General features: G+C 43.1%; 1 protein-coding gene across 1 annotated transcript; it reads right to left on the reverse strand.

Moving 5' to 3' along the window:
• Positions 1–2,072: 2,072 nt before the first annotated feature.
• Positions 2,073–13,283, reverse strand: ARSK (arylsulfatase family, member K; the record flags this gene model as incomplete). Its single annotated transcript, XM_008946130.1, has 5 exons — positions 2,073–2,320; positions 3,490–3,661; positions 6,381–6,663; positions 11,065–11,224; positions 13,154–13,283. Coding segments are annotated over 5 exons (993 nt in total), but the record flags the coding sequence as incomplete, so codon positions are not given.
• Positions 13,284–18,573: the final 5,290 nt, after the last annotated feature.

Consider the following 18,573-nt stretch of genomic DNA (forward strand, 5'->3'; position numbering starts at 1 on the left):
CCCCCGCCCCCCGCGGGGACACGGGAACCAGAAACGTGCCCCCGGCAACAAACACCCGCAGAGAGCTGTGCACGGGCAGCTGCCCGCTGCCCTCATCAGGAACGGTACCAGCTACGCCTAAATAACCCTTCCACAGGCATTAAAAGTGACTGCCTCTAGAGGTGAGAGCCTCCAGCGATGGGTGGTGGGTTTAGGGTTTTTTTACTCCTGGTTTTATAAGCTTCCCTTCTGCTCTGACTGCCTAAGGCAAGAGGAAGAGATTGTCATAGCATGAAAGGACTCTAAAGGCTCCATATCCAACGTGGTCTTAGCGTTCATTTCACTGATGGTAACAGTGCCAAGCTCCTACCTCGCATTCCTCAGCACTGAATAACACAACACTTTACAAAAGGTGATCCCTGGACCTGAGGAACAATTTCTTGCCCTGGAGGGTTGCCCAGGGCTGTGCCAGGCTGCCCAGGGCAGTGGTGGAGTCCCCACCCCTGGAGGGGTTCCCAAGCCGTGGAGATGTGGGGTGAGGGACACGGGGCAGTGGGGACCTGGCAGTGCTGGGGATGGTTGGGCTCCATGAGGTTAAGGGCTGTTTCCAAGCCAAGTGATTCTGATGCTCTATGACTGTGGTTATCACCTGTAGCTGGTGGGGAAACTGAGGAGCAGGGCCACTCCCTTCCTTGGCAGGCTGGGGACACAGACAGCACCAGAGGTCAATACAGGGCACAGCTGACCTCAAACCCAGTGGAGGAGGAAGCACTGAGCCAAGCACAGAGATGGAGTCCAGGAGAGGAGACTGCCCTGACACAGAGCAAAGCAGAGGGACTGCACTTATCACAGAGTGGGATCTGTTTCCTCAGCAGCCAGCAGCAGCCTGCTGAAGATGACTCCTCATATTTACACCTTGACAGAGGTGCCTTTTTTGACATTCAGATTACAGGAATGGGGAACTGCCAGAACAGAAGGAAAGGACATGTAAACATAAAGATTTGGGAAAGCAAATGAAATGCAGGAGAAGAAGGAGGAAGGATGCTCAACCCACCTGAACAATTACATTATCTGGAGAAAAGGCACAAAGATAGAGACTTTTATCTACTTAAAAAGAATACCACAACTTATATAAGAACCACATCTAATACAGATTATATATAGAAGAATTTATATCAGAATTTGGAAAATAAACCCACTCAGATTATATCCTCTTTTCAACTGGATAATTGGTTCAAAAGTTTTGAGAAGAGATAGGCAGAGAAATCTCTTTTGTTCCACCTTTAGAAATTCAACCCAGAACACAGAAGAGGGTATTTCCCTGGCTTTTACTGCTAGAAGTACAATTTTATCTGCTGCCCCATGTTCTCTCAGGCAGTTGCAGTGCACACATGACACTTCTTAAAAAGCAGCCTTTGCAGACTGCCTTGGAAAGAACATTTTTCTGATCAGTGGCCTAAAAGATCCTAGATAAAGCCACAAACAGTGACTTCAACAAACGTTTAGTTCCAACGAGATGCTTCTCTTGCATCACAAGTTCAGCTGCCTCACAGGTAGTTGATTCTCTGCCTCACAATGAGTTTTTCCACAGAAGGTAAGAATGGATACCCACTGTCATATTCCCATTGTGCTTGCCCAGATGAATTGTATGTTTCCTACACAAAATCTTCATCACATTTCTTCTACATGACCCTTCACAGAAGATGTTCCTTTGATAAGCTAATGAACCTGTCACTTTTTCAGGTTTTACCTCATCTCTGGATGCAATTTCTGTAGAAAACTGTTAGGCATGAAGCCTAGCAAGGATTATCCACATCTAACATGCATCTGATTGTTTTTGATCAGTTTTTTTTAAATAACAAATAATCCTACATCTAATCATTCACTGCAGTTGTGCTGATGACAGTAACAGTAATAAGGAACATCATCACCTCCTTTTAAGACTTTTTATATCCATTTTTTTCATTTTGTACTAAGTCCTCCAGAGATAAGCCATCTCCTGTTGTTTCACCTCACAAGGTGAAGGTGTAATCCTGACGATAACACAAATGCATAATAACAGCAATTGTGGGGGAAAAAAAAAAACCCCAAACCAGTTTGAAATGAGCCAACTCACCCAGCATAGTAGGATAGATATCCACGAGAGACACCACGTCTGGGATGTGCTGCTGCTGCTTCAGCCCAGGCCCCATGGCCAGCAGGGGCACGTGGGCGCTGCCCTCGTACATGCTCATCTTGTAGAACTGCCGGTGCTCCATGGCCAGCTCCCCGTGGTCTGCAGTGAACATCACCACCGTGCCCCCCAGCAGCCCCGTGTCCCTCAGGGCAGAGATCACAGCACCTGCAGCAGCAAGGAGACACTGGGGACACCTCCCAGCTCCCAGCAGCAGGGGCCAGCAGGAGCCCTGACCCCAGATTTAGGGTGCGGGACTCTTGTGTCCACCACGCACGTCCTCTGTAGGAGCTTCTCCTTCCTGTGCCAGCAGCCCCACCTCGGCCCTGCACAAACATCTGCTTGCTGTTTGTGACAAAAAAGACAGGGCCAAGATCAACCAAGTCAGCAACTGAGCAAAGCACCTGCACATCTTTAATGCCAAAACACTGAGGTGACTCTTGATTAAACAGACTAATTAAAAACGTCAAATATTTTGTTACCCAAGTAGACTCCATTGCAGTCACTCTGCAGTAGCTTCATCCCTTACTCCTGTCAGGCTCCCACTGATGTCTTTTCTTTCACAAAATGTGGAAAAGTAATTCTGTGTCTTTTAAATTACTTTACACTCTTACATTCTTAAAAATACTAGCTTATTTATCAATGAATTTCCTATTAGAACATAAGGCAATTCTTGGGCTTTTTTTTATGGCCACTTTTCAAATTAAGAAATAAAACACTGTAAATGAAGACCAATTTGCATTGTAATTTCTATGTATGTAGACCTTATTGCAAGCTAGGAAGAATTCTGAATGCCCCTTTAATTATTTTTTTCTTCTTAACTCTCAATACTATGTTGCTATGGGAGACTTCAGAGGTAACCTTATTTTTCAGTTCTATGTGTAACAGCTGCCATCCAGTCTATCCATTTCAAATCAATCTCCAAGGAAACTGATTATGCCCTGAAGTTTATCTTTCCTTCCACCTCTGCTTTGCTGTCTGTCCTCTTCACAACTGGCTCCATCATTTCAGTACTGCAGCACTTATCCAAAGAGTATTTCGTTCCTCCTGCACGTGGGTCAAGCCATATTCTGCTGCAGCTGCTGGGCTTTCATGGGGTCTCTAACTGGTGGTCATGATCACTTTCCAGTTTGCTCTGATGTCTTCTTGAAAAATCCTTAAAAGCTATGCAGGTATTTATTACATAGATTGAGTAAGAAACATCCCAGACTTATTCCTAGGTCTGAATTGTGGGGGATTGTTTGTCTGTTTGTTTTGGTTGTTTTTTTTTTCCCTATCAACAATTTCTTAAAAACATCATAACAAGGAAACTCAGTGTACAATGAAGCATCACCTACCCAGCATGGCATCTGTCTCTGCACACATGGCATAATAAAAAGCTCTAATATTTCTCACTTCCTGGTCTGTGAACTCTCCTGTGCAATTCTTGGTGTAAGATGAGTAATAGTCTACTGGATGCATCTCTGAAAGAGAAGACCACTTGGGAATTTTAACAGCTTCATAATTTACCTAAAAGTAAGAAGAAATTAACATTAGCAACTGAATGAAATAATTAGAAAACAAACAAACAAACAAACAAACACATTTAATTTCAAACTTTTTAGCATAAATTCACAGTTCTCAGTTTGTGGTCCACAAAACACCAGCTGCTTATCTGCTATGTGGTGCTGCTCCCTCTTCTGTACTTCCCCTCTGCTCCCACAGCTATCAAGTAATTTTATAGCAGAGCTAAAAAAACAGCTAGAAGCCAAGGCCAGGAGACAGAGACATGTGGCTTGCCAGCTGATGCCTTGTTTTCAGGGAGAGACCATAGAACAGTCTTCTAGAACTGTACCCTAGGGTGGGTTCAGAAGTGCTGGTGTGGTGTCTCATGAACTGCAGGGTAACTAGGAACCACGTGCTCCAAAAATTTTGGGTGTTAGGTGAGCCTAGAGGATGACATGGAAATCCACTCTGTCTGGGAAGGTCTCCAGGACAGTGGGTGGCAAGTCTTCACATCTTGATAAAAATAATTCACTGCATTAGTCCCATTTTCTGATACTCTCCTGTTCCTACAGATGTCAATCTGTTTAAAGAAGTGTAAGATCAGTTTGAAAGTAACAAGTAGGAAGCAATCAGTTACAAAAACAGCTGGATTTGTGTGTTTAAACTGGCACACTCACAGATGCTGTGTGCTGCAGCACCAGCTTTACAGCCTCCAAGCCTGGCTTAACATGTAGCCTAGGCAGCCACACCTGCATGCATTCCCCTGCATGAGCTGCTGCATCTGGGAGTTAATTACCTCTGCACAAATGACCACAAAGCAGAGATGCAAACTCAGCAGGGAAAACTGCCCAGTGTCATGTCTCTCTCTCCAGCACATGGTGGGTCTTTGACCACCAATGCTGTCATCACCACGGGTTCCAACACCCACAGAGTTCCAACACCCACAGAGTTCCACCTCCCACAGCAGTCAACATCCTCTCTTGGGTTATCTAACACATGATTTGAATCACCCAAACAGCTGGCAAGACAGCATGAGGAAAAGTGCCCCTAGGGATAAAACCTGGCTTTGGAATACTCCAACAGACACACCAAACCCAAGCCTCCTTAGGCCCTACAGAAAACAAGAAATCATGGAGATAAAATAACATCAGACAAGTGCTTCACTCATCTCTCCTATTGCTGAAGCCATCTTTTAGACTCCTCAAGTGGTATTTATTCAGTGCTTAAGATACAATGGGGATAGAAAGTGTCACAATTTGTCACAAGACTGAACCCTTCTACAAGACTACAGCCTAGTTTTATGGGTTCACAGAGCATAACCCCTTGGTCTCTGTGGTAATTCACACCAGGGAAGAAGCCATGTGCCCTGAGAGAAGTCAGCTTGTGCAAACAGCCAGGGGCCACCTGTCCAGCAACACCTTGTACCACAGGCCTTCCTGAACACCTCTGTGGGTACTCCGTTCTGCATTAGCTCCACAGTAAACCTGCAATTTAATTCAAGTTCTCCACTCAAACCTCTTCATCAGATTCAGCTCTCATCCTTTTCAAAGACTGCTTCTTCCCCAGCCAAAACACAGACACATTCCAGAAGGATCAGCTGGTGGTCAACACACAGAAATAGGAGTTCGTTGTGTGTAGTGGTGGGAAGGACCCCAGCAAACTATGGAGTTTAAACACTCTGACTGGATTAAGGATGACAAAAATCTGTCAGAGATGTTATGACTCCCTCTGTGCCTTGAAAAAGGCACCCCCACATCTGACCTAGCTATTAACACCTAGAAAATTTTCCTTAATATCCAAGCTAGATCCTGCTTCTTGCAAATGAAGGTTTTTTTGCTCTTCCTTTCCCCCTGAACTTCTCATCTTTCCTAGAAGGACAGAAGCCACAACACCTCACTACTACCAAGAAATCCACATCTCTCAACCCTTACTTGTACATCCTTTTGTCCAACTCTTTTTTGTTGCCCCTGGATGAAGAGATTTTGCATTTCCTCAGCAGAAAAGACCAAGTGAGTTACATCAATTGCATTATGGTTTTTGGTAATCATAAGGTCTTCTCAAACCTAATTCTCAGTTCTTCAACTGCAGAGACTCTTAATGCCTTTATGCACTGAAAGCTGCTATAACCTAATTTTTATTTTTGTGACAGATGATGACATCTGGTAACCACAAAAGACAGAGAAAAAAAGATATTTTCTGGCTCTTTGGAACAGAATGCTGCTTGCTCTCCCCATGCAGACATAACAGGGCTTTTCTGCACTCTGAAACACATCAAAAAGCTACAGCAGCATGGAAAAAAACTAACAGAAAAGAGACCTGTGCTCTGTCCTACTACCTCATGTTCTAGGCTCATATTGTCAGAAAAGACAATCTCTCACTATAAAACTCAGAACGATTACACACAGCATCATTTACAGCAAGCACAGTACAAAATGTTATAAATAATGAACTTCAGGCCATTACTGAAAAAAAAAAGCTAAATCTAGCAATGATTTCATTCCCTATTTAATGTGTTTCTAGGCACTGAACTCCAAATTTCTTTATTCCCTACAGAGAGAAATTATTAATTTATGTTTACTTAGCCTTAAATCAGAAATCTAACACCTCATCCAAGTACTTTCTTACTGTGGATTAAAATACCAAAACTGAGTCTGACTTGAAGAATTACAACAAATAAAATAAAAACTGTTCATGATAAGCACAGTTACATGTAAATTTAGATTTAAATTTCACTTTCACATACCTTTTCAAGCCAATAAGGAGATGTTAAAAATGTGGAGGCTCCAAAATGTTCTCCCGCATAGGGTGATGGGTATGGGTGTGGTAAATTCAGTCCCAGGTAAAGGACAAAAGGCTGAGTGAGGTTAATGGCTTCCTCCTTTATCCACTTTACTGCTTTATCAGTGTTTTGCCAGTCTGCTTCCATCACCCTCACATGGCTCCTATCACCAGTAAGTTTTACCATAGGCCTCCCCTCTTGACGGAGCAGGAAATCAACATCCCTGGTCCAGGCTTCCACACGGTTACTGAAACACACACACAAGATACCCAGTGGAAAATGTTTTCTTCACTTTTCCCCCTTAAAAAGTTAAAATTCCTGAAGAACTCCCCCTGTACTGGTAGCTGCAACCTATTCTAATTTCTACATCAAGAAGTGTTGTCACTCAATAGCTATGGTGCATGTGTTTTACACTCAAACCTTTAGTAATTTTTTTTCTGCTCCCGAATCTTCTCTCTTATTTATCCTAACTTCATGTCAGAATGTTTCTTGCAAAAAATATTTAGAAATAGCATCTCCATCTTGCTGACCCTGCTCCCTATTCTGGCGTGGATTCACATATATTCCTCTGGTGAAAAGGGCCTTAGATTTTTCTGATTTGAAAATGTTCTGTGGAAAATAATTTGCCTGGAGAGGCTGCCTTTAGAAGCAATGTTCTGACCTTGGGTTTTACCACTACAACATTTTTAAACACTTCAACTTATGATAAAAATCTGTAAGAGTGATTTACCTTGTACAATTGCTTTTGATAGAGTTGATCAATCCTATCAAAACCAGGGAATAACAGAGGAGAAGGGTGTAGAGAAAGCAAGAAGAGGGGAAAAAGAAGACAGAGGTTTAATGATGAAGTATTTTTTGAACACATTTTCTCATGCAATGACAATTGGTGTTCCTCTAAAACACTGAGAAATCTGAGCTGTGGATTTCCTTGTTTCTTTGCCAGAACTTTACCACAACTGCCATGAACAAGGGTTGGGAGGAAACAGCCCATCTGAGACCTCGACTAACCTCCATTTTGTTCATGGTAATTTTGATATAACCAAAGAAATTACAGAAGGAAATATAAAACTGACTGAGATTTGATCACGTACTTTGATCGAAATACAACGTTATTACTGCTTAAAGAGAATCTAACCAGTTTTATCCCCACAGGAATTTTACCAGTGCACTCTTAAACCTCCAGAAAACAGTACTCGGAATTATCCCCAACAATAATTTCTTCTAGCTCTAACTCCTTGTTTAGGTTCAAACTTCCAAAGTAAACAAGCTTAAAGAAATTGCCTAGAACAAACTGAGGTAGCTAGACAGCCTACAGAGAGAGCAGGTTTCATACACATTAGAGTGCAGCAGTGGTGAAGGGGGAGGGTGGTTGTGTCAAACTGCATCCAAAGTCATGCTGAGTTACACAGCACCAAGCACTGCGTGGGCCACAGGCCAGTCTGGTCAGACTGGGGTTTGGGTGAAGTTAAAAAAACAGAAACATAAAACCCCCGAAACAACAAAAACCACAAGCAAAAAAAGAAACAAACCCACAAACAAACAAGCCAACAAACAAACCACCCAAATCTCATTTCAGACCCTTTCCACATTCTGAAGCAACAAAGGAGATGTTCTGACACATCCAGGAGGAAAATTAATCCTCAGGCAGATGAGGGGAAAATGATTTGCCCAAATAAGAATCTTTAAAAGGAATCTGTATACACCTCCTAGACACACTCTTCCACAAACCTCAGTAATTCAGAGCTGTGAATAATTCTCTTAGGAGAAAGCTACACTGAAATGGATATTAAGTATCTTTCACTATTTGCATTTGTAAGAGAAATAAACTTTGGTAGTTACAGGAAGTATTTGGGTTAGCAATGTGGTATTTGCAATACCTCAGGACAGAGCAGAATGAGTTTGTGTCACACAGCTTGAATGGTGCAGCAGAGAAGTTAACAATATTAGGTACAGACAGGATCAAGGAGCAGTGTTGGTTTTGTTGTTTAAAGAAACAACATACGTGCTTCAGGGAAGCTTCTGAAGAGAGAATACTGCCTGCAGAAACGTGCCTGACCTGATCTGTTCTGTAACTCTTGTCTCCTTTTTAATGAGAAAGTCAAACAGCAGCAGGACATTTAAATTCTCTCCATAATGAAGAAGAACCTTTGTTATAACTCATCTACACCATTTATAGATTGCCTAATTGGCTACTTAGGGGTTTTAAATCTCTACACAGATGCCACAGCAGGAACATGATGAAGGTTTTTCTCTGGCTGAGGAACTGTATTTGCAGTTTTCATTTTTTTTAATTAAAAACAGTGTAAATTGCCATTTTTGAGCTCCTCTCGTGTAGGCATAGAAAGGCTGCCTAACCATGCCTGGTCATTTATTCTCAAATCCTACCCACACTTCTTCAAGTAACAGGAAGGGCTTGATCCTCTGAGGTAGAGATCTCAAAATCTCAGTGAAGGAAAAATTAGAAAAAAAATGTATCAAAAATTTGCTCCAGGTGAAAAGGGAAGATAAAGGCCTGGGGCAGAAGAGAACTAAACCCAGCAACACCATGGACTTGACCACATTCTTCTGTTATCTCTGAAGTGCCCAAGAACTCAGGCTTCTAGGACCCAGAGCTTTGCAAACATGATGTGACTGTATGGTTACACCATAATTTCTGTTTGTGAGACTCAGACTCTACCACTAAAGCAGATGAATCTATACATGGCAGGGTGAGAAAAAAACAGAGTACAGGGCTGTAACACCACTGATACTGCTGCTGCTGCTGCTACAGTTCTGCAAAACCCTGAATTGTCTAATTCTAAGAGACTTATGACAAAAATATTCAGACTGGTATCAACAGAACCATTCAAATGTGAAAATACCAGAAAGAAAAATATAAAGAAAGCACAAAAGTGAGGTTAAAGGGTGGGCATCAATGATTGCTCATTCTGCTGAGGGAAATGAGGAAATTTTAAGTAATTATGATCTGTCTGATATAAAAGAGAAGCTACTCTTCTTATTTCAAATCAGTGAGACAGTGTTATCTTCATGAAAAGTACACAGAAGGAAGATTATGTGCTTTGTCCAGCCACATGATGCTTATTTTTTCAACATAATGCAGTTACTCACTAAATGTTTAACTGTTTTTCATAAACAGCTGTAATTCTAGTCACATTTTTTTTAAAAGGCAGGCTTTACAGCATGGGAGGTGCAGCAGTGTAGGGTTTGCCTGGCAAGGTTTGGCAGCAGGGCCACAGCAGTGGCTTCTGTGAGAAGCTTCCCCCGTGCTGGATGGAGCCAGAGCCACCAGCTCTGGGACAGACCCTCTGCTGGATGAGCCTGAGCCCATCAGAGACACTGGCAGCACCTCTGGGATAACACATTTAGGAAGGGCCAGAGAAGCCCTGCTCAGCAACAGTCAAAGAGAATAGTGAGTTCATGAAACAGCTCTGCAGACACAGAGGGGGGAGGTGCTGCAGGTGCCAGAGCAGATTCCCCTGCAGCCCATGGTGAAGACCATGGTGAGGCAGGTTGTTCTCCTGGATCCCAGGAAGGTCCACAGTGGAGCAGATCTCCACCTGCAGCCCGTGCAGGACCCACACTGGAGCTGGTGGGTGCCTGAAGGAGGCTGTGACCCTGTGGGCAGCCTGCACTGCAGCAGACTCCTGGCACAACCTGAGAACCCCTGGAGAAAGGAGCCCATGCTGAGCAGTTTGCTGGCAGGACTGGTGACCCCATGGAAGGGACCCACACTGGAGCAGTCTGTGAAGAACTACAGCTTGTTGGAAGGACTCAGGTTGGAGAAGTTTGTGGAGGACTGTCTCCCATGGGAGGGACCCCACCCTGGAGCAGGGAATAGTGTGAGGGGAAGGAGCAGCCGAGACACAGTGTGATCAACTGACCAAAATCCCTGTTCTCCTTCCACCCACACCTCTCTGGGGGAAGAGGTAGAGAAAACTGGGAGTAAAGTTCAATGGGAGAAGAAGGGAGGGGTGGGGTGAAGGTGTTTAAAGATGTTATTTTACTTCTCATTAGCCTACACTGCTTTTGATTGGTAATAAACTAATTTCCCTAAGTGAAGTCTGTTTCACCCATGATGGTACTTGCTGAGGGATCCCTCCCCATCCTTATCTTGACCCATGACCTTTGTTCCATCTTCTCTCCCTTGTCCAGCTGAGGAGAGGAGTGATAGAGCAGCTTTGGTGGGCACGTGGCATCCAGCCAGGGTCAACCCACCACAACAGTACTAATCTGCAAAAACATGGCCTTCAAAAAAACCCAAACACCTCATGTTTTGTGATGGCAAATTTAAGTATTATCACTTATGGTTTTTTTGTTCTGTTTTTCCTACACTGCTATTACAATCAAGACAGACAGTCTCAAGGCAAGGCAAAAACAGTTTATGAATTTCACTTGGGGAGCAATACCAGTAATGAAAAATAACCTTCAACCTTGTTGGGCAAAATCAGTGTCTTGACATTCACCTTTCAGCTACAAAAGCCCAAGTGCATTCGCAGGGGATACGCTTCTGCATAGAGCTGGCTCCTAACACAATTTCCTTTAAATTAAAGCTACTACCACTTCAATCAAAGACAAAACCCACTTGCCAGACCATTCTGTGATTTGTTTGCTGCTGCCTGTTTCACAGCAGGAGGATTTATCTGATTACCTTACTGAATGATGCCCAGAAGTATAGTCCAGCTTCCCAAACCTCTGCGTGCGGTAGCCATGCTTCTCCATGAGATCCATCCACGTCACATAATCTGGGTCTAGACCCTTGAAGTTATTCCAAGATTCTGTTAAATGAGTGAAAAGGCCACTCCACATAGCTGGAAAATAAAAATAAAATATGGGTTTTGATGAGTAAATGGTACTGCCTATATAAATGTGGATGGAATAAACTTGCAGAGTTTTCTCCAACAATTATCTCATTATTTCAGAGGTAAGAAGTCCACACTGTGATCCAGCAGACCAGGGAACACAAAGTATTACTCTTTCAGATGTTGTTTTCCTCCTCAACACCAGTAACAACATTTACTGAAATAATCCCCAGATCCACAGAAGGTCCCATCTTTCCAGGTGCTATGGAATCATTAAATCAAGGGTTTCTGTAGATCCCAAAACATTCTTATTGACTGTACAAAGAAAATCCCATAGTGGTGCAGATCCTGATTAAACAGTCATGGATTTATATGTGTTCCACAGTATCCTCTCCCCTTACTTCAGTTAAGATTTTAAAATGGATTTAAAGTTAAGTATGTTTGTGGAGCAAATCAGAGTATATTATTTTTATAAGCACTATATGCCCTCAGTTTTATCCTTTTTAGGTCATCTACTTCACTACCAGCAGCAGAAACAAAGCAAGGTCATTAAAGAAGAGGTGAAGAAGAAATGAAATCAAGGGAAGACCTGCAAAGGAACTATAAGGAAAGCTTTTATTGGTGCATTCCTGTGCACTAATTTCTTTGCAGCTTGTTGAGAATCGTTCACTCTTCCCCAGTGCTAATTAAAAGGGAGTCTTCTGAAATTAAACTGTTCTGTGAGCCATGGAAATACCCTGTAGGCACAACGTGTCATCCTCAGCCCCATATCATGGCAACACTCCTACCTGCCCCACTCCAAGGTCTGCCTTCCCACCCTCTCTTCCAGCATCACCTCTGACACCTCCAAAACAGATGCACCCCCAGTTCCTTGCAGGTCTCCAAGCTACTGGCTACACAAGAGGTGTCCTGCTGGTTCACTGCTACCCTTGAAGTGGTCAGGATGATGTTGATGGACCACCTAAAACTCTGAACAGGACTGATGAACTGTTGAATTCATCAAGCAGCCTCTTTCTTATTGGGAGCACTACCTGCTGCTTTCACTAAAATCTCTTAAAATTAAATAACCTAACACAAAGTTATTGTCCTCAACAACAAAGACTGGCTGAAAGGCTCAGAAATCATGGGATCTCACTCACTTAAAACATGAGTTTGAGAAGCAGAAAAGGGGACTAGGTTATCAATACATGGAACACTAAACACTACACTAAATTTGACAGCCTGTGCCTGCTGCAGTCAGCACCAGCCACTTTTCTCAACACCTGTTAGAGAGAATGGGGGATCTCCCTTTCAGCTACAGGTGAAATTTCATTTATGTCACCTTTGGGGGGGGGGAGGGTCTTTGCAACAACTGAAAGGGACAGAAATGTTTCAGGATGTAACCCTGGACTCAAGAATACAGCCTCCAATTTCCCAGCAACTTCTGCAAGTGTGAAACTGCAAGTAAAGGAAAAGCCTGCAGAAGGTGCTGCAGGACACATCATGTATTTAGAAGTGTGTGGAATAAACACCATTGGAAGGCAGTGCCAGCAGCCACTAGTGTATTCAGCTGTTATCACTCAGCACTTTTTCCTGGGAACAGTAAGGAGATTCACTAACTTTGTACTGGGAATGGAGAGTAGCAGACAAAGTGACAATTTCTCCATAAATCCTGAAGACCTTTAAGAAACCCTGAAGCTTCAGGGGAGTTTGCAAAAAGATTCAGGAGCTCACATAGAGCTGAGAAAAGGAGAATAAGGTGAGGGGGGAAAGGAAGGTAGAAGCATGAGATACAGATCAAACAAGATAATAAGGTACAAATTCAGGCACAAAGAAAAAAAAAATAGGTCTTTTTGAAAAACAAATTCTCCTGAATTAAACCCTTTGAAATGTTCCACTGTGACAAAATATTTAAACTGGCACGTGCAAGTATTTATGTGATGTGTTGTTTGGTCCTACCTGCACGGGAAGGGCAACAAATGGGAGAATTGGTGTAGGCATTGAGAAAGACACTGCCATGAGTCTTCATAAAATTGATGGAAGGCAAATCCACAGTCTGGTTTCCTGGATAAAAAGTCAAGCGTCCGTCCTGCAATCAAACAGAGAAAACCAGTACATAAACAGCAGGAAACTGCTGGCTGCATTAATGCAGGGACTAGTTACCTTGGGCTTGTATTCCTCAAATGTTGGCAAATCTACTCAGGCATGGAAAATGAAGGGTTGAGAAGCTTTAATTAGGCCAACATAAAATGGATTACTTATAAAAAAACTAATGTAAAAGGTAACTGGGCTTCTTCATAGAAAAAATTACTTCCTTTCTATTGCTACACATATTGTAAGCTCCAGTTTTTGCAGCAGGGTCCTACCAGGATGCATTCAGCAGGGACAGGTAGGGTGAAAGAGGAACAGGAGTCAGTCTGAATCCCAGTGCAGACCTGTGCACTGGTAGCTACTCCTGTGAAACCAGAACTGATCCCTCACCCTCTGCCTCTTTTAAAACGTTTATTCACACCACACCTGTGTGAGTTTATTTTAAACCATGGACTGGAACAGCAACCTGCAAGCTGAAGCAAGGCTACTCCCCCACGGACATGCCACCTCCAATCCTTCCCTTTGGGTATGTTTTATCCTCCACGTTAGCTCTTTCTTTAGCTGGAGTTTTTAACCAGTCACTTAAAAAAGACCCCAATTTTGTATCCTATTATTTTTTGGTGCTTTTACTGTACAAAATTATGATGACAAGGAACCAGGTTTCACTCAGACTGCTGTTCCAGGCCACTGCCCTTCCTGTCACTTGTCCATCTTGGCTCAGTGAGATGTCCCAGCTCAGTCCCAGCCTTACTGGTGGGCTCTCTGACCAAGACACTGTGGATGGTGAATTTGTGCAGTTTTAGTAGATCTCCCAACCAGAGACATTACTCAAGGCAAACATCTGAGTACCCCTCCTCTGGAGTTGTGACTGAAACACAAGCACCCTAAAGCACGGGTAGCATAGAAGCTGTTTTGCACAGCATTTATTTCACCAGAGCACATCAGCTGGCAGACAATGCAGCCAAGAGAGTGCATCAAACTCCAGTCACAAATTCAGCAGCCACTGCCTCATTTGCTCCAAACACAATTTACAAATCACCCCATCAGCCTCTGCATAACAAATTCCAGCAAGCAAATTCTTACCTCTAACCCACGCACAGACAATGGACCATCCTACAAAGCTACTTTGTTTTTATAAAGTGGGAATACTTCCTACATGAGAAAACACAGCAGAACAGCAGGGATGTGGCTGCTGAAACCCTGTGGCAATGTCCCTGCACCCCCATGAATCCTGCCAGCACCAGCAGCCTACAAAGAAGCCTTTCCAGGCCTTACACTGAGCAAGCCTCCTTTGGCACAACAGGTCCCTGGTGTGCACTGAGACTCACAGTCATCATCATGTGATACTGAACACAAAACTGCACTGGGCCTTTTAAGGTAATTTTTTGTTAGGTGAGAAGTCTTGAAAAAAAATTGTTTAGTGACATCTTACCTCATACATGGAAAATATTCAACAGAATGACCACTGTGCTTCTGCTGAATCACAACCAAAAATCAGCAGGTCTGACCAACAGTCATGGGAGTGAGTTTCTTTTAATATGGAATGGGTAGTTTTATTCAGCTAATAAAAACTCCATGCCTGCTTCAGATGGAAACCTTTCATCACCTCCTTCAAAATGTACAGAACATGTACAGTCTCAAGGGATACAGGACCAAGGGCTGAACTTGTGTGAAATTTCACTGTTAAGTGATGGCACGTTTGAAACAGGTACCAACTGCCCAGGCACTGCAGTCACTGAGCCTTCCAAAGGGTCACAGAAAATGCTGTTGGCTTAGAACAAAGCAGGTCGATGGAGCTGTGAGTTCTGAGAACTGCTGCTGTACCACTCTGCTGTTTTTAACTGAGAACACACTTTTTAAAGTCTGCATTTGTTTTTTAAACAACCATTAGAAGCCAACACACATTCTCCTGTATGAAACACTACACAAGCTCACATGGAAAGAACTGTAGTTTCTTTCCATCTTCATCTTTCCAAGAACACAGGTCACACAGAGTGAGATTTGCAGTCAGCTTTGTACTGTGCTGTTTCTGCACATTAGCTCTGATGATTACAGATTTTCACTTTGTTTTCCTAGTTCAATTTTCTGGACCCATTTGTGAGAGCCCAAAATAAAAACAAAACACCAAAAATAAGTGAGAGCAAACCTGAAGAACTCACAGCCTGTGTTAGCAGGGCTCCCGTGACACAATTCCCCAGGGGTAGGCACTAATTGTCCAAGGCAGGACTGAGAGTACTGCACATATTCAGAATGAGAACACAGAGAATACTGCACATAATCACTCTGCACAGTTTCAGGAAGAACTCAGAAAGCAGATTTAAGCACAGCATAACTGTGCTCCACAGTAGGAAATAATTCTTGTAAAATACTGACATATTTTCAGATTGCAATTATTCTGTGATAGTTTAAAACATTTTAACCTTACTGTGTGAGCACTTCATCACCTCACTAACCACCCAGTCATGGTTCATACACTAAGTCCACAGTCAGAGGCTAACATCATTTTGTCCAGTCTTTACCAGGGACTGCATGCAGAAGGACACAAGTCCTTCCAGTTGTTTTCTGGCAGGAATAACACACTGTTGCAGAAAGAATCACTTGGTTTGGCACCAGGAGAGCCACGGTGGCATCCCAGCACCACACTGGTCAATTACACAGTAAACTGGGACACTGGAGACCAGGATGTGATAAAAGACTGATCACTCAATTTAGTACAGCACTACAAATGGCAACCAGCACAAGTATTCAGCATGGCAAAGCAGACATAAAGCTGTAATCCACAGCAGGAACTTGGAACAAACTTCAGGCTGGGAGTGCTCTTTAGAAAGTGCACAACTGATGTTTCACCCTGTCAACAACATGTCCCAAAGTTTCTCCAACAAAGATCCTGTTTGCTTGAACAGCTGGAGACAGGAGTTCATTCCTCTGACACGTCTGTTCAGTGGGAGAAGTAAGCTCCTCTGGCTAGCTGAGAAGGTGGAAGCTCCACAGCTCTTTGTGGAAATCTGCTCTCCAAGAACCGTGCAGGGCTTGGTGGATTTTGAAGTCCTTACTCTGAGTAACACCAGCAAGCCTCTCACCCAGGGGCTTGGGCTGCATTGCAAGCAAAGCCTGTCACCACACAGTTAGCCTCAGGAACCAACTCAGGAGCTGAACTGTCTGCTAGCATACTCCACCAGAAAACATTTTTTCCACAAAAACTGTTAGTTTCAACAGTATTGTAGCTCTCTACTAGTGAGGCAATCAAATCCATGAGGTAATCAATCCATTCTGCCTTCAAATCCACCCCATAAAAACCTCAGGCAGCACAATTCTTTCAACATTCTTCTTCACACATGACACTTTTCAGAAACAGGGCCTTGCTCTTAATCGTTTTTGTAAGAGCATCACCAGGCATCTGAAGCTTTCACCTTCATTTTTGTCAGGGTTACCTCCCTAATCCCCATAAAATAGTAGTGAGAATCTTCCTCTTTACAATCAGAAGACTGACTAAGATTTGTCTGCAGCTCCTGCTAGCGTTTGGAGACAAAATGACCATTGACAAGCTCCCAGGAGCTAAATCATTATAAATTTGGCATTTTATTGGCAAATTATAGCTTTAGTAAGAAGTAAAAATTTGAAAAATTCTCATCTACAAAAACCACCATTACTTTGGAACACTGAGGGATGATATCCTCAAAATAGAACAAAAGCAATGAGAGGAAGGACAGTAAATGAGGAGCTATTGCTTTATCTTTGAAATCACAGCAAACATGGGTTTTAAGAGAGGATTTTTAGAAGGATAATAGATGTTGACCAAACACTAAGGAAGAATTCATCCCATCAACAACAGGAAGCAGGCAAGAAGTCAAGTGCTCTTGGTGCAGCCAAGGATGGAATTTTGAGATGACTGGAAGGCAAGTGTTGATTTCTCAGCAGGGAGTGAGAAGAGATGAGATTTGAAGGTCCTTGGAAGTAATGCCACAAAGCTTATGTTTGGCTTAAGAGGGAGGAGAGCTCAGGTCAGGCAGAGAAACCAAAGCTTTCCTTTCCTCTGAGTGAAACCTTCACAAAAGCATTTCCAGTATGCTGAGAGGACAGAGAGAAGCACATTGGGAAAAGTGTAAGCGATGTCCTGCCTTTAGCTGTGAGCAAGAAAAGGTACTTAGCAGTTGTGAGTGAAAAACAAATCTTTTCTACCCTTTTCTGAGGGTTAAAACAAATGTATCAATAAATTGCTGTAATACAACCACTACAAATTTATGAAAACATACTGGTTCCTTTATCCTTGCAGTTGTGGACACTTAGCTGACAAGTTATTCCAATATTTGCTACACCTAACAAATAGTAAGTCAATATGTGATCTCCTACATCTAACTCAGCCATTTCATCTGTGACTACAGAAATTCTCCACCCCATCTCTTGTGGAGACCTAACGTTCTTTGGATTTACACTGGTCTAGTGACTCTCCTTTCCTTTTTGCTTTTCAGGCCAGCAGAAGAGCATTCCTTTCACACCCAAGGTCAGCTCACTAACTGCTGCCCTGCCCATGACATGCCCTCTCCACTGGAACCTGTGGGACAAGCTGCACCATCCACAGCTGGCAGTGGGCACCACCTGTGTGGACATTTCTGACTGTTGTAATGCCCCTGATGAAAACATTAGGACACTCCTGGGAATAAATCCGAGTTTGGCTTACAGGTGTTACACAGTGTCCTGTTGTCCCACATCTGGGTTCTTTACCTGGTGTGCCAAGAGCCAAACACAGGCAGGGTCGAGGTGTTTCTTTGTTACAGATTTGCACAAGGCCAGGAGCTGGGTGATGTTCCACAGGGCTGCCTGAGCTCAAACCATGGTTTACTGATACCATTACATGATTAAAAGAAGCCCACCCAAGTTTACATTTACTGGTTAGTGACTAATCATGCATTCATTAATGATTAGTTGTATTTCAATGAGCACACATGCTCCTTGAGAGTGTGTCTGTGGGTGCTGGAGTCTTCCTGGTCCCTAATTGAGGCCGTGGTCCCAATCTCCTCCTGTAGCTTTTACCTTCCCCCCGTTTCACCATCTGGCCGAGGCCAGCTCCCCCTGGCACTCTTCTCACCCCGTGGCCTCGGTTAAAACAGGATGTTCTTTGTCAGATCCTTCTTATCTTGTCTTCCAGCCTTTAGCGGTTCAAAGAGAATCACCCTATTACGCCCCGTTTCTAAAACCAGCAATTATTTACACTATTTACCATTGCCTGATATATTTTCCAGCCTTTTCGGATTATTTACTATTTTCTGACTCATTTTCCAGCCTTTTCG

Source organism: Merops nubicus, unplaced genomic scaffold (assembly GCF_000691845.1).
Source record: "Merops nubicus isolate BGI_N331 unplaced genomic scaffold, ASM69184v1 scaffold27108, whole genome shotgun sequence".
Lineage (NCBI taxonomy): Eukaryota > Metazoa > Chordata > Aves > Coraciiformes > Meropidae > Merops > Merops nubicus.